The sequence below is a fragment of the Acanthaster planci genome, linkage group LG08, assembly GCF_054643075.1.
Source record: "Acanthaster planci isolate LZ-2023a linkage group LG08, COTS_SCS, whole genome shotgun sequence".
Classification (NCBI taxonomy): domain Eukaryota; kingdom Metazoa; phylum Echinodermata; class Asteroidea; order Valvatida; family Acanthasteridae; genus Acanthaster; species Acanthaster planci.
This window is the reverse complement of record NC_141784.1, coordinates 18,626,657-18,642,367: the sequence shown is the minus strand read 5'-3', so window position 1 is coordinate 18,642,367 and position 15,711 is coordinate 18,626,657. Positions and strand designations below refer to the sequence as shown.

Here is a 15,711-nt window from a genome sequence, read left to right as displayed (position 1 = left end):
CCCCAAAATCGCCCCCCCCCCCCAATTTTTATGCTCAAGCAGTCAAAGTAAGGAAAACAGGAAACACAACCTTTTTGCCAGAGCAGCTTGTTTGTTCATTTCTGCAGGATGCATAATATCTTAATCCACTGTGATGCATTCGTAATTATTCCCCCTCAGCTTGAGGCTCAGATCCTGTCTGTCAGCCACAATGGAGAAGTGACCAGCACAGCGTACTCAACAAAGGGCACCTTTGCAGTCTCCACTAGCAGGTAGTTGCATGGGATAGGGATATGGCTAATCTTGTAATGGCTTGCTGCAACGCTCAGGCACTACCAAATTAAGGACATATTTATACAATAATCCAAGGAGACGCCATGACTGCAGCCACACATTCTTAAGCTTGACGCGCCCGTGCATTTGGCAAATCATGACACCCTATTGGTCAATGAGGCATGTAACCCTTGTGTAGCAGCTGTCCGCAGGTGTTATGCCACCTCAGCATTCTTATTCGGGTTGCCGAATTACACCTGACCTGACTGGCAAATATGATGTTATAGTTTCACTGTCCAATTTCCTTTTAATTTGTATTCCAAGAGGCCTGTTTTAAATTTCAACCTTACCTGTTATCTTAAGTTTGCTTGGAAATGTTCAGATGCCGAACTACTTCAAAAGTACTGAAGGTACTAACAATTTGTTAATCCTACCCTTGTAGGGACCATTGAAATCATGCATAAACTTGTTGGGTTCAGAATGGATAGGGTTTTAAAGTTCCATGAGGTTACTGTAGTTCACCAACACTTCAGCAGTAAGTTTTATCCTTATCTCAGTTAACTTCAAGTAGCATGAAAAACATCCCTAACAAGTACTTGCTGAAAGTAAGTGTGTTTTTCCAGCTTTTAGGCCGTTTGGAATCTGAAGAAAGAAACAAGGCAAAAGTTCTTCTTGAATGTTTCTGATTTGAAGATCACTAATTTGTTATTCAAATAGGGCCTGTCGTGATAATTAGGCAAGATCTTCAAAATTTACTAAGTTTGTTGGGGAAAGAAGATAGTCTTAGTTCAATTTCAAGATTTCATGTTTTTTCCCATTTCTTGCTGATGTTTCATTTTGTGCAGGAGTGGTGAAGTAATGGTGTGGGAAATGCCAGACAAGAATTCATCCGCCGATGCCCTTCCCAAGATGGTGTTTTCAAGCAAGGTATAAAAATGAACTATTTGGAGCTTCTGCTTTTCTTCTTGTTAGCTAACTTGCTGTGAAATATCTGACTTTCTTATTACAAAATGTGGACTTCAGCTCTTCAAAGATTTATGTTGTAATTTACTTTTTTTTTTAATTCCACTGCTTCAAATACATGTATGCAAATTAATGCCAATCTTATTTTGCTTTCCCAGTTGGCGGAAAAGGCTATAAATTCTGTCAGCTTCCTGGGTAATACCAGGTTTGCTCTGGGTTCTGATGAGGGTGTTGTGACAGTGTGGGAGATCGAAGCCCCCACCCCACCCAATACAGCATATAGAGTACCGTGAGTATTTTGGAGCGACAGAAGGAAACATGTCACAAAATTTTATGGACCAGAGAAAAAAGAACATTTCTTCAGTGTGGAGAATTCATGATTCATTACAAAAAAATGAATTGTTACTGATTAATTAAGTTTTGTGTTTCTTTAGATATCGGAAGACTATGTTTGCCGCTGACCAGGACAAGAGCCCAGTGACCTGCATGACCTATGACCCCTTAAGGGATAGCCTCTACACAGGTCATTGGTCAGGCATGATTTGCATGTTCCGCTGTGACTCTGGAAAGACCCGCCGGGTTCATCAAAGGTACACTAGGTCTATGCCCCAAATATCTGTGTAGTTAAAGAATGCTTTAAGCATACACACTTCACTTTGTTAAATGTAACAAAGTAAAATGCAAGGATTTGTACAGCACTGATCACTGTTGCTAATCAGGATAATATGTAAGTAATAAAGTAATTGTATCAATTAATATTTTGCGCACTGAATGTGGAGTTCTCCACGTGCGAGAACGACCCCGTAGGGAGGACCATGGTCCAAAAGCTTGGGAACCTCAGTTTGATTAGCATTGCTGTTGACATATTACTGAGCTACACAGATGGAGCTGTGCTGGAATATTAGCCAGTAACTGTTGAGGGGGAAATCAAGGCCATATAATCATAAAATCTTGTTTCTTCAGAGGGTCAGAGGAACCGTCCGACTGGGTTCTGGATCTGAAGATTCTCAAAGACAACACTCTAGTTGCCAGCTTTGCCAACGGGGAACTCCAGCACTTCAAGAATTTGGTACGTATCCATCATGAATACATTGAAGCACATCTTTTCTTTAATATTTTTTTTGTTGTGGCAAGAAGTAGTGCTGCTTGTTCAAGAATTTTTCTGAAGAGACAAAACGAAATTGACTATTTCACCGATAGATAAAAGAATGGAAGAATGGATGTTTTTTGACAAAATGACTCGTTGTGAGCATGAATGTGAGCAGATAAAAGAATGGAAATTTTTTGACAAAATGACCCAGTGTGAGCATGAACTTTGTATTCTTCTGTTTCAACTCCAGGAGCTGGAGAGGAGCTCCAAGTTCAGCATCGTCGACCCCTCCACCAAGGAGCAGTCCGTGGGCTACCAGGAGCCCTGCTGGGTCCACGCCTGCACCGGGCTCCAGCTACGAAGCGGCAAGACCCTTGGTCTCGGGGAGAAGGTCAGCGGCAAGAACAGGGCCGTGCTGACTGGCGATTCCAAGGGCTACTTGACGGTGTGCGACGTGATGACGGATGAAGTCATTGCCAGGAAGAAGGTACGCCAGCAGAGGCATACTTCGTCAAGTGGTACTGATGTTGCAGTCGAAAAAAGGATGCATGTGTGACCCAACCTAATGAAATAAGGCGCAAGTCAACACTGCCACTTTTTAGATCAAGCGCTGTACAAGGATCTAGCAAAGTGGAAGTCAGTAGGAGCCCTCAACATTTTTTCTCTCACTAAGTTTCAGTTTCCAAGAGGATGCCAAAATGAGTGACCCTCCAAACGAAAAAGCTCTTCTAGCTCTTTCTGATGTAAACAAAAACAAAATTACTGGAGGAAGGCCTTAAGGGCTAACCGTTTGAGATCTACTCACATATTATCCCAAATTACAGCATTGCTTTCAGAATTCCAACTTTCTTGTTCCTGTATTGCAACTGTAAAACCAATGTCACACTTCAAAATGTACCAAAAAATGCACTTTTATTCAAATGCCTGTGATGTAAACTCGAGAAATAGTTCATTAATTTCAAATTTCAGTCTTTCAGACTGCTCCTTTGGCCATTGTTAGCTTTTATTTATTTTCAGCTAGTTAAACCTTGAAGGAGCTGGGTTAATTTGGCCAGTCTCTCAGCTGGGTGGGGTGGATTCGGGCCCCCCCCCAAAACTCAGCTGTGCCACGCTCGATTTGTTTTTCTTAAACTTGGCATGCATGGGAAGACACTCATTATCATAACCAAAGTGAAGTTTGAAATCAACTAAATGTGTCATTTTGTTGTTACGGTCATTTGAAGTTCATGGCTACCATGCATGCCAGCCCGCGTGCTTTGAGCACCGCAGTGGAAACAGTATACATTTTTTTACGACCTTTCACAGAAAAAAAGGTGCTGTACGAGAACGGTAGGTTAGATTTTTCTCAAAATTGGTTTCAAAATGACCACACAGAATTAGTCTAAAAACTCCTAAAGGCTCAGCTCCTGAAAAAAAAATGCACTGCGGAGATACTGAAAAAATGTGAAGGGGGCAGATCCCGCCCCCCCATTGCTTTTAGGGTTAAAGTCATCAGTTTTTTATGCAGTTTCAATAGCAAAAGAAGATTAAGTTTTACATTTCTCGAAACAGGTTCACACAAGTGCTGTTCATGATATTGCTGTCTGTGATGATGTAATCTGCACGGCTTCAGAAGACAGCGCCCTCAAGCTGTGGTCTAGAAAGAATCTGAAACAGGTAATGTGTGCTCCAAATCCGTATGCTTCTCAGATTTAGTTCTCAAATTTCAGGGTCAGGTGGAGAAAAAAAATTGACATCATAATTTTGCTAGACAGTGATTATCAATCATAGGAAAGTGTTATGCATGGAAGAACAGCCTCATCCTCCACAGGGGTGGGGGAAGTCCATCCCTTTTGGTCCATTTTTGACCACTGATGTCCAAAATAAACAAAGGAGGGAAAATTATTTCAAACATACAACTGTCATATTTCATAGATGCCGTTACAGAACAGTGAACAGGCAGCACAGGTGTTCTGCCCAGTCTACCTGACTTGCCACATATGTCTTGTGGTGAAAATGTTGCCATATACCTTCATTGTTTCACTTTCAAACTTCCCGAAAACTTCCCTCTGTAGCTAGCATAAAAGCAGACACTTGACTTAAGTCATCGTTTCAGCATTCTGAGTTGCTTTTTGGAAAGTATTTGTCTGACATAGATTCCAACTTGTACGATTTAGGCGTAATTTTTACGATTTGTTTAATCCATTTACGAATGTGCGATCCAGACTCACTAAGGTACAAACAATACAGTTATGTATAAACTCTATGTAAGCTAGCTCAGAGCTGGCCTCTTAATGCGCGTGTCAGGAATGTGTCGCTGGCATCCCACAGTTGGTGCATTTGGGACGATTGAGACCAGCTTCGTTGAATCATCAGTTTGCCCCAATTATCGTAATAGTGAACAGTGTTTTGATGTGAAAAGAAGTTGTTGACGTTTGTTTAGAAAGAAAAAGACAACAGGACTTTAAAAAAATAATTTATTGTTTTTCTAATTTGCCGATGAAAGTTTTTGGGGTCGCCCGAAAAAATAGGGTCGGTCGGGAAACCGGAACTGGAAGTGCAATATCAGATTATACTTATTCATTTTGAAATGTTGGCATCTCTGGTCTTAACTACGGACGGAAGAAGCTATTGCCTGTGATTCCAATTTTGTGTCTTTCAGGTCGGTCAGTTTTACTGCCAGGCTCCTGTTACCACGGTTACCGCATCTCCGGTCTCTGACAGCACAGAGATGATATGTGGGGACAAACTGGGGAATGTTTACTTCCTGGATTGGCGCAGTAGGTCCGCAGAGAAAATCTGAGTCGGCAAGATGGAGATTCACACTCAAACTATAGCAGCTCATCGTTTAGATGTTAAATGCATTAGATAAAGCTTTTCTATGTAACTTTTGAAATTTATATCAAATAATTTCTTTCAATATGGTACTCAGTGTTTCTTAACATCTTAAGAGGTCAATAGGCCAAGAGGGCCAGTGGTAAAAGTGTAACAAGAAGCTCCGTTTATTTTGTTTGGCACTGTATGTGCATCTGTCTAGAATTTGAAGCAATGTACATGTACTTGTACATGTGTTTCAGGTATTACGGACATCATTTAGAATTTGCAATATTCTCTATTTTGGTACAGGTTGCTCGGTTTGCTGTGATGAAACATTTGCACTTTCTTTTGGGGGACATTGTTAAGATACAAAGGTTAAAAGTATATTGTGATTTTTAGCATGAAAAAGAAAGGCATCAGATTAGAGCTTTAATGAATGATTTCAAGCCTGATAGATGACAACCATGTTCTCAAACAGATCCAATTCTTTTTATAGTCAATCTGAGGTTTGACATTTTTTTCTGTTGATGTTACTGATTTTGTATAGTATTGCAGTGCATGAATAGATCGTATATTCTTTCGCTGTTGGCATGGTATTGCCCAAGAAAAGTGAGGCTGCACTTGGATGTTGTCTACTGTTTGACATTTCTGTTTAAATTAGCGAAGTGGGAATCTAATAGAAGTTGTGCATGGCAGCCATCTTTCTGGTAACTGCTTTTGTCAGGAAGAGATAGCACAAAAGATTCAAATTGTGTATCTCTGTGGAGCAAAAGCTCTGGCCGGAAAAATGGCCAAGCCTAGCCTCTCTGTCAATCCAGTCATGCATATGGTCCACATGAATAAGGAAATTTATGTACCAAATTACTCTGTGGTTAGCTTAGATCTTTCTCTTCTACTTGGGGTGAACTTTTGCCTAGGGCACAGGTGGTTGCTTAGTGGTCAACTCCATCCTTTGGTGGAACATGAGTGGCCTTAGAGGTAACAAAAAAACAGTTGGAGTCGAATGACCAAAGGTTCAAAGTTCAAGTCAGTGGGGATATAAAGATAATGTAAGGTATTGGGATGAAGGATTTGAGAAAGAAAAACGAAGATGGGGATGAGCAGTCCATACCAACCTGCAAGGTTAGAAAAGTTTCTTAGAATTCTGCATCTCTCTTCATCAGGTGTCGGCAATGGCAGACAGATTTTTGCAGATTTCTGGACCATAGCCTTGTCAGAGTGAGTGTCTTGACATAGAAGGTATATATCAACAAGTTGTGTATTTGAAGACCAAGATTTTACCTTTCTAATATAGCCTCAGTGTTCCTGTTTTTATATATAAAAACTTCTGTAACTCAAATTCATGAAAAATGCCTGTAATCTGGTACGTCTGTTTTTCTCTGGAGTTGATCAAATCATACATTAGTTCATTTTAACATACCTATTTTCATTTGATGAGGAAACCAATGTTAAATTTTTGAATTTGAAGACTAAGGCACAGTGTGTTTTGAAGTTGCAATACATGTATGCATATATTTTGTTATTGTTTAATTCCTTCAAATATCTATCTGGTAGAGAACTTTATAGATGTATGTTAGTCTGAAATATTCCCATAAAAGTGTGGTCTCCGATTGTAATCTTTCCATGTAGAGAATCTTTATTGAAATAAATCTGTATCACTGTTACGCCTTTGGTGACTGTATTAGATTATTTTTGGTTTAATAAATAATAGTAATATGTAAAAGACTAATTCTGTTTAAGAGTTTTACTGATTTGGGAAGATTTTATCGTTGCTAGCTTGATGTTCAAACATTCTTCACGATTATTTCTATCGGCACTACGTGATCTGTATTGACCCACCATTCAAAAACAGGCTGAAGTAGGTAATTATGTTTCACCATTCCTCTCCCACGCATTGTTTTAACTCTTCAAAGTGATCCAGAATTTAAATTCTCCCTGCAAAAGCTTTGGTAATTAGACGGACAATGAAAGCTGTGGAACTTCGAACAGCATAACAGTGGGAGTTTTCCTATGTTATTAGGAAACTACCTACTCATGTGTGTGGCTAGGTTTTTAATCCGGGGGCAAAGCACTATTTCCAGGAACAAAGTACTCATCAGCGGCGATCTGATGAACCATTTAAGTGGATGGGGTCAATTTCGATGTCTTTAAGCAAATTGGTAATGCTCCTCTCCCTTTGTATTTCTTTTGCATTTTTCTAATTTATTTTTTGTTTTGATCTTAATTTGTTTCCAGTCCCCCCCCATCACGACGCCCAGTAGGCCCACCTTGGCCCCAACTTTATCCAAGTTCCTAGATGTTCAGTTACATGCCTCTTCTTATCCATTTCCACTCAACTGTTACTAAATGACTTCGAGTCATCCATTTTCATCCAGATTTGAAACCCCGCGCATACACTCGGCTCTGAGTCGTATCATGGAGGAAAACTCCTTAATGTTATGGTATCCAATGTGGGACCCCCATCTCCTTTTCATAAATACAATACCTGGATCATCTGCCCGACCCTAATAACCCGCGTATTACTATGGATGGCGGCTCGCTAATCAGAGATATGATGAGCATCGAGGTTTTGTATTAAAATAATTAATGCCATGTCGAAGGGCAAGCTTGGCAGTCGTCTATATCATGGAGGAAGGAATTAAGGTGTTCCTTCCTCCATGTCTATACAGAGCCAACCATGCATGCGGAAAATAGGGCACCGTTGCTTGTACTGTAATGCACAGCGGTGACGTGTTCACTCGAATTACAGTTCACTCGACTTGGGATGCAGAAACAGGTTGTCTCGATGGCCTAGTTCGCGGCAGTCATTATCATCGAGGATGAGGGCCACAATTTCGCCGCGACCATTGTTCTTGAGAAGGAACTCTCATCGGCTTTAAGATGATCATGGCATCAGGACTGTAGCCCAGATATGGCGCTGTGTACCGGCTCTAGTATTAGGCCTACCTGGCCAATTTTACTTCTGTTGTGGAGGTCCTGTCAATGACATGGTTGGACCTTGAGGTTCATTTCGAGCGATTGTTTGTTTTCAGACGACTACGGGGTACAGACATCAAAGTAGCCTACAGGCCTAAGCAGTCTACCGGTCCACGGACCTGCCTCGACTAATTACACGAAATTCGCAAGGGTTTAACCATGTGTTTTATTTCTCCATGGTTTAACTAATAATGTTGCCAGCATGGCCTAGTGTACCAAGGTTTGGTATACCGTACGTGAAAGAGTGATATTTCGCGAGGAATAAGTGAACTGCTATTTGTTTTCACAGTTAAGCCGAGTTGCAAGCTTCGTCACTTGGGTATTGTAATCTGTACATCGAGTATAGGCCTCACATGACCTTGTCAGAGTCGATCGACCAACAAAAGAAGCCGACCTTAGACCGCTGTACAGCAAATGTTATTTACAAAGCGACCCAAGAATAACATCGGGATCACGATTCATGCTATCTGTTTCTCGTGTTAGGCCCTTGGTTGAGATCGTTCAGTAGTTCTTGTCGTCAATCCTGACCAAATTCGCTGGGCTGGCTTTTAGCCGCAATGGCAGAAACCGACCCCTTGGTGTCCTTTGCGGCACCGAGTGATACACGCCTACACGTACACGGGAGCAAATACAGCACTGTCAACCAGAACCCCCAGACACGCAGCTTGAAAAAGGGTACAGACAAACAGGAAGGGGCACAACACGAAGCGTACCCGGCGAGATGGTTCATCTTGGCCGTCTTCTCGCTGCTTTGTGCCCTGCAAGCAGCCACGTGGAACACTTGGGGACCTATTGCAGACACAGGTTTGTTACCTCCGAATTTCATGATTTAATTTAAGTGTGGAGTAGACTAGACGTCCACATTAAACTGTGTCATCAGGCTGCATAAAAGGATAGAGTTTCCTACACGGCCATTACTGTGCACAAACCCAATAGTGTTTTCTAAGTGACTGCTTGAATACTCATATCTTCACTTGTATTTAAATTTGACATTTTAGGACATGTTATCACATTCTGGTGGCTTATAAACCACCACAAGGGGAAAAGAAACTTTAAAAAAATTAATTTAATACCTGTTCACACCCAACACTCAAAAAACTTTAGCCAGGTTGCCCATCTGGTAGGCCTAAATTCTAAACACTTTAGTAATTCCTCGTCTCCCAGTCCCCCAAAGTGCAGTACCATGTATTATGGAGGAATAAGAACACATCGGCCTATAAAGGCATCTGACCATTAAAAATTCAGCAACCTCTTCGGTATCCACCTTTATACCGGTGTTTGTGACCGTACATTTACCAGGCCCCAAATTTTGCCATTTTGTAATGTGATTAAAAAATGCAAATATGCATTGTCGAAGTGTAGATATCCTCACAGGTCAGTGCTGTAAAAAGGCCCATTCGACTGCCTTGTATTTCTAAGGAAACATTGGTATGTGTAAGATCTTTTGCCACATTATAAAATATCTTTAATTCAAGCATGTCAAATTAAATCCATGTAGGCTTTTTCACCTGGTATAGTGATTAGTGTAGGCCTATCCCCGAGCTTTGACATTTTGGAGATTGTTTATGAGAACAGTATTCAGAAAGCTGAAAAGAACGGAGTGGGATGTCCCAGTAATATTATATGATATCCATACAAGGACGCCTTACCAATTAACAGGTCCCCTGGAATTGTAGATACATGTAAACCTCAAACAATGACTTTTTTTCATATTTCCAGTTAAGGTGGTGTTAAATTGGACAGACGGCGATATAGCCCTGTTAACAAACTGGGGCCCCATCTCCTTTGTAATCACAGGTTTTCTGTTCTCTTATCTGCTCCTGGTCAAAGGTGAGTATGAGCATGAGTTTGTTACATTTTTGCTTATACAAATTGAAATGGCCACTCATTTAACCTGTGACTCATCAAAGTTTTGACTCGAGGGAAAACTGGAATTGTATTTTTAATCATATTCAAAAGAATCCTCGGCCTCCTGAAAAGTGGTAGAGTGTAGTATCATTTCTGAAATGTTGGCACTTTCGGTTCCTAAAAGTGGCAACATTCACCCCGGGGGAGGCAACTTCTCCCTGCCCCAACTGTATGCACCATAACATTTATCCACAGCAGGTGAGCATTAAGTCGTTCAACCTCATGAACAGTGTTGTATTCGAGTCAATCACAAGTCTTTCAGTCTCAAGCCAATTCATCAAATATTCAAATGAGCTCTGACGAAAGCATTCTGTTGTCATTGTTCACTCTGTTACTTGTGACTGGCCTTGTGGAGGGACTTTGCGACTGGATTTGTGAAGGGACTTGTGAAAGGGATTTGTGAAGGGACTTGTGATGGACTCAACTCCAGCACTGCTTGTGAGGATAAACAGTTCAACACCATTTTTCAGAATACATGTACTTCCAAAACGTACCAATTTACTCTTTGTAAGGCCAAAAAGGTCTCTGGTTCCTGGTCAGGGGCTGGCTCCAAAAGTAGTGCGGCGACGCAGCTTTTTTTTTCCTCTCACTTTTTTTCCCCTTCAAATGATGTACGTACATGTACATGTATAATGTGCGATGTCCATTGCAACTGCCACTAACACACAAATAAACTGGCCCCCTCACTGTTTACTGTATAGAAGCATTTTCAGCTTGCAGATGTACGCGTACAAGGACATTAGACCACCTCTTTTGTCTGGTTCCCAATTGTAAATGTATGATACAAAACTGATGTCAGTGTACGGGGGCCTAGAGGGGCTCAACAGTACATATTACTCAGCCGTATCCAATCTAAAACACATTAAAATTATGCAGGAGTAGGATTCCAGTCGATCAAGCAAGTGTAGAAGCTTCGGACATCATATTAAACCAAATTACACCGCTGACCAAGAGCCGGAGACTTTTTTGACCTTAGAGAACTTAACGCTATACAAATAAAAAGAGAATAATGTGCCAAAATTCTACATCCTCTCGATTTACAGGTCTTCGTTACTGTGTGTTGTGTAGTTCCCTAATCTTCCTCTTAGGACTCGGCATTCGGTGCCTTCCTGTCGGTATAGACAACTTGAAGTGGTAAGAGAAACACACATCACCTAGAACTGACTATGCATGGTTCCTTTAACCCTAACCCCCGTGTATTTAAAAATCATATTGAAATCAGAACTTTTTCAGAAGTTTATAGGTGAATTCCATCACTCTTTCAATGTTTGAAGGCAGGGCTTCAAGCACAAAAAAACCTTGCTTAAAAATGAAAGGTTATGAGCTCAAAATCTATGTGATTGTTAGGCTAACCAAAAGACAGGTGAATACCATTCCAAAGCAATGTACATGTACTTCACATGGAGTTTTGGCTAGTAACCTGATTTGTCAAGCAAGGTTTTTTCACACTTAAGCAAATTCTGTGCTTAAGCAGCTCTATGAAATTGACCCCAGAGCAGTGTATAAACCATAAGTTTTCCCGGCTATTTTAAAACATTATTCATTAATTCTTGCATAAAATGAATTCACGGGCTACATGTACGGTACATGTATTTGAAAAACCCAGTTTCATTAACCATCATTTTCAAAGCTTGGTCATTATGAACACCATGTGTCTAGAAACTTTGTCATTTCAAATGAAAGTTGTCTATGTTGTGACCGAACGACAACATTCAGAGATCAAATTCAAATTGTATCAGTCACTTGGGTACGCTTTCTTTAATGAATTAGTCTTGTGCGTAATTAAGCATGTTCCTGAGTTCTCAAGCATGTCAAGAACACTGTAAGTGAAAATATTGACAATACCCTAAAACATAAAATCATCTTAGATTTAAAACAAACAAGAGCACCGGCAACAGGGAAGACGACAGCTGATGCATGGAACAAAATTCTGTGATCTGAATGTAGAATGAATGTACATTCATTCATGTAGAATGAAAGTAGCGTGTTTTCAAAAGGAAAGCGAGACTAAAACACTCCTCACTGAAACTGTCTGCCCATCTTAGACCCAACACAAGTTTGGACCAGAAATAGTTAACATTGCAACTGCACAAAATCAACTCAGGTGGAAGAAATTTGAAAATATAAATCTGTGAATTCGAATGAATATATATACTGAAAAATGGCCACGGGAAAACATACATGTATCATGGTACACATGTACATGTATGTGCATTTTAGATTAGGTTAAGAGAGGAATGTGATTTAAATTGACAATATTGTTAGAAACAAAGACAATTGTAAATCACGTATTAAACTAGAAGTTTCATTAGGGTGGATTTGAATAAATGCCACAAAGGAACAACAATGCATTATATTTGTTTAAATAATCTTGAAGTTTGTATATAATGTCTTACATGTACACCAGTTTGAAAATGTGCATACTGAAATTTTACCATCACCCTTATCTTTAACGAGGTACGTGTATTTGGGGGTTATTGTAGGACAATGAATGCTGGCCATGTTTATATTGGCATTGCTGGCCCAGTCATGATGTCGGCCCCGACTGAAGTGTCAGCCGTCTGGTTCCCGCCTCACCAGCGGACTACATCCACGGCTATTTCGACTACTGCAGCATTTCTTGGCATGTCCGCGTCCTTCCTGGTCGGACCATTGATCGTAACAAGTATTCCACAAAATTCAAGGTAAAAACTGCTTTTTCTTCTTTGTGAATGTGGCCTTTCAATTCCTTCTGCTTTTTAAGAGCAATGCTTTCCCAATTGGTTGAATAGCTTTTCACAACGAGGTTTTTTAACACAAGGGTTGGAGAAACTTGCTCAAAGTTTTCACTTTAATATTCTTTGCAGTAAATTTTTTCATTTTGTTTGTTTTAATTTGGTAAAATCATTGTTTAAGACCAGCCACTTCACGGGCTCTCGACCAATAAGAATATCTAAAATGCCGTAGAGTATATTAATCAATGCATTTTTACATGCGTTTTTTCCTTTTTTTGCATGTAACATTTAACAGGAAGCACGTCACCCACTTTTTATTCACATAATGTTTTCAGTCTCTGCGTCTTTTGATTCTCAACATTGAAACAAAAAGAACTCAATTAGCAAAATTTGCATTATATGATTTATTTCAGCACAGAACCTCTCGATCCGGATGAGCGGACTCGTTCTTTCAGTGAAATAATGGGGTTAATGTATATAGGTACGGTATGTATGAGTCTACATTATACTGGTGTATATAGGTTTGCCTAGATGTAGAGAGAAGGACCATGTTTTCTAGTTATATGCAAATGTGAAGTAAGGGTTTGCCAATCTATGCAATGCATGTTTGTTTCTCAGAATGCGGAGTTACAGCCGTTGTAGTCGTAGCAACGCTCCTGTACTTTCCGGAGAAGCCGCCGACTTCACCGAGCCTGTCCGCCACGAGACCCAGGGACAGCTTCAAAGATGGGGCCCTGAAGATGATCAAGTTAGTCTGGCGAAAAGGGCAGGATTTCGAAAGATGCGTGAACAGATTTGTGATTGAAATGACAGCTGTCAGAATATATGTAGAATTTAACCTGACTTCATGGTTGATGCAGGGAAGTGTCGAAATGCAAGCAAACAAGACTAAGTGACTTCATAAATGCCTTGGACTATCATATTGTGTCTTAAAACTACAGTAATAATGTTGCGTACGTTTGGGTCAATCTGTCTGCCAGAAGCCGGTCGTGTTTTATTCCATTAAATCCGGGGTTGTTGACAATTTTTAAAATTTGAATAGAACAATCAAGTCCTGGGAGTTCTCTATTGTGCAGATTGAAGATTGATCAGTCGCAACCGCCACTTGATTGATGTAAAATCTAGAGCCTATACTGCGTCGCCCAAACCGACTGTAACTCATCAGATCTGTCTCTCTCATAAACATAGCACTCAGGCTGAACCAGCGATCCTCCAATTGTGAGCTAAGATGGCTGACCTGTTTGTCGTACCCTGCCTCATGAAATGGACGAACAGCATGCCTGGCCCTGCATCCTCTTGTCAGTAGAATTACACTCAGCTTTTATTTTGGTATACAGGAGTGCCCAGTTTTGGATTACTGCAGCAGCTTATAGCATATCTAGTGGGGTGTATGGTGGCTGGAGCACACAACAAGACACAATTTTTAAAACTACTCTCGATATAGGCCAGGTAATGAATAAGCCAATAATGTAATCTTTTGGAAGGAAGATGCTCAAGCATGTCTGGCTTGAACAATGACATTTTTTATTGACTTGTAGCTCAAAAAAAAATAACAATTTGTCATTGTAATGTGGCAATACACATACACTGAAAAAACTCTGGTGTCAGAAACAACACATTTTGGTGTTATCAGATGACCACACCAAAAAGTGTTACTTTCATACTGCTGGTGTTACGTATACACCTTCAAGTGTTACAGTGCACTGGAGGGTGTTAAAAGTAACACCAACTGTTTTAAAAAGCTCCAACTATGTTAACACCGGTGAAACAGGTTGGAATGGTCCTCTGATAAAACCAGAATTTTTGTAGTGTAGACTGACATCGCTTCTAGCCATTCTTTCGAACGACCTGCAGCCAAAAATGATTATTGCTACCCTTTCAACCTTTTGTTTTTCTGTGCATGCACTTGACAATCTTCAATTAATTAATCTCTACATTTAGGTGGCAGCAGTGGAAAGTTCTTTTTAATACAAGCCTAAACCTTAAGTTTCTTTTCTTTGATGATTCATTGTTGTGTAAGTACAAGTAGTAAGCAAGCAAGCAGCTCTTTCTCAGATATGTCTTCAGTGAGTAAATTGTAGGTTCACAATTTGAGCTCAAAAATCTATGCACTGAAATGGTAACTCCTTCTCTGGATGACATCACAGCCTGGCGCCCTCAGTTGTCCAGGAAAGCAAAATTGGTGTTTGTGTGTTTTGTAATGTTTTAAAAAGGCGCACTCTTCAATGCATTTAACCTAATATTGAATGCCAAAATAGTTTCCTTACATTGAAGAAGAGTGTAAGATTGCTGAAAAAATTGTTTGACGAAACATGAATCGCAGCCACATTTTAATGTGATAATAACTATTCGCATTTTGTGATGAGCGCCTGTGAGTCTATTTCTAAGGATGGATGTGTTGTGCACATCGATACGTGGTACCGTACCTGCATAATTCCCTGTTTGTCTACCTCAACTCTACTTCTGTACACCCCACGGTTTTAATCTATTTGTCATTGGACAAGGCATGGGGGGGGGAACTGAACGCAATCTGCTTCAAGAAGAAAAACTCAATTGACTGTAATTTCATTTCCATTTCAGGACACTGTTGGCTGGATTGGATTCATCTCCAATATTGCAGGAATGTTGGCAGGCTTGGTGATCGCAAGGTGTGTTTTGGGGCAAATGAAAAATTATGGAGTCACTATAGAAATAGAATCAATGCTCCAGTGCCCTTAAGTATCCAGCTGGCAACACTGCTGAGCATGTGACCCCGTTTTTTGCTGAACAGTCATCTTTTCCTTTCAAAGCTTCATTTCATTTAGCCAAATATCATTTTTTTCCCCATGTAGACACCAGTAATTGATATGCTGGAGCGTGCCTCAGCCAATTGAATTTAGAACTTTCATTGTCCGGAACTGCGATTCCTTTAAGTCCCAAATGTTTCAAAAGATTTCTTTTATTGCCCCCACACCTTCAGGGCTTCCATTTGAAATTGGTTCGGCAAATATGTATTTTCGCTTTCATTTATTC

General features: G+C 40.3%; 2 protein-coding genes across 3 annotated transcripts in view; both read left to right on the top strand.

The window, feature by feature from the left end:
* Positions 1-6,830, top strand: part of tep1 (telomerase associated protein 1) — a 46,369-nt gene extending 39,539 nt beyond the window's left edge. For both annotated transcript variants that reach the window (XM_087140004.1, XM_087140005.1), the window contains exons 42-49: positions 160-251; positions 1,098-1,179; positions 1,374-1,504; positions 1,650-1,805; positions 2,179-2,284; positions 2,556-2,792; positions 3,857-3,961; positions 4,947-6,830. In XM_087140004.1, coding sequence (XP_086996130.1) covers positions 160-251; positions 1,098-1,179; positions 1,374-1,504; positions 1,650-1,805; positions 2,179-2,284; positions 2,556-2,792; positions 3,857-3,961; positions 4,947-5,087 — 1,050 coding nt within the window. In that variant the 3' untranslated portion in view covers positions 5,088-6,830. The remainder of the gene's footprint in view (positions 1-159; positions 252-1,097; positions 1,180-1,373; positions 1,505-1,649; positions 1,806-2,178; positions 2,285-2,555; positions 2,793-3,856; positions 3,962-4,946) is intronic.
* An 808-nt stretch (positions 6,831-7,638) lies between these two features.
* The window catches only part of LOC110984545 (solute carrier family 49 member 4 homolog), an 11,256-nt gene continuing 3,183 nt past the window's right edge, over positions 7,639-15,711 (top strand). Inside the window, exons 1-8 of the mRNA XM_022244834.2 lie at positions 7,639-8,881; positions 9,797-9,907; positions 11,029-11,119; positions 12,469-12,669; positions 13,113-13,180; positions 13,318-13,447; positions 14,037-14,148; positions 15,280-15,347. Coding sequence (XP_022100526.2) covers positions 8,635-8,881; positions 9,797-9,907; positions 11,029-11,119; positions 12,469-12,669; positions 13,113-13,180; positions 13,318-13,447; positions 14,037-14,148; positions 15,280-15,347 — 1,028 coding nt within the window. The 5' untranslated portion in view covers positions 7,639-8,634. The remainder of the gene's footprint in view (positions 8,882-9,796; positions 9,908-11,028; positions 11,120-12,468; positions 12,670-13,112; positions 13,181-13,317; positions 13,448-14,036; positions 14,149-15,279; positions 15,348-15,711) is intronic.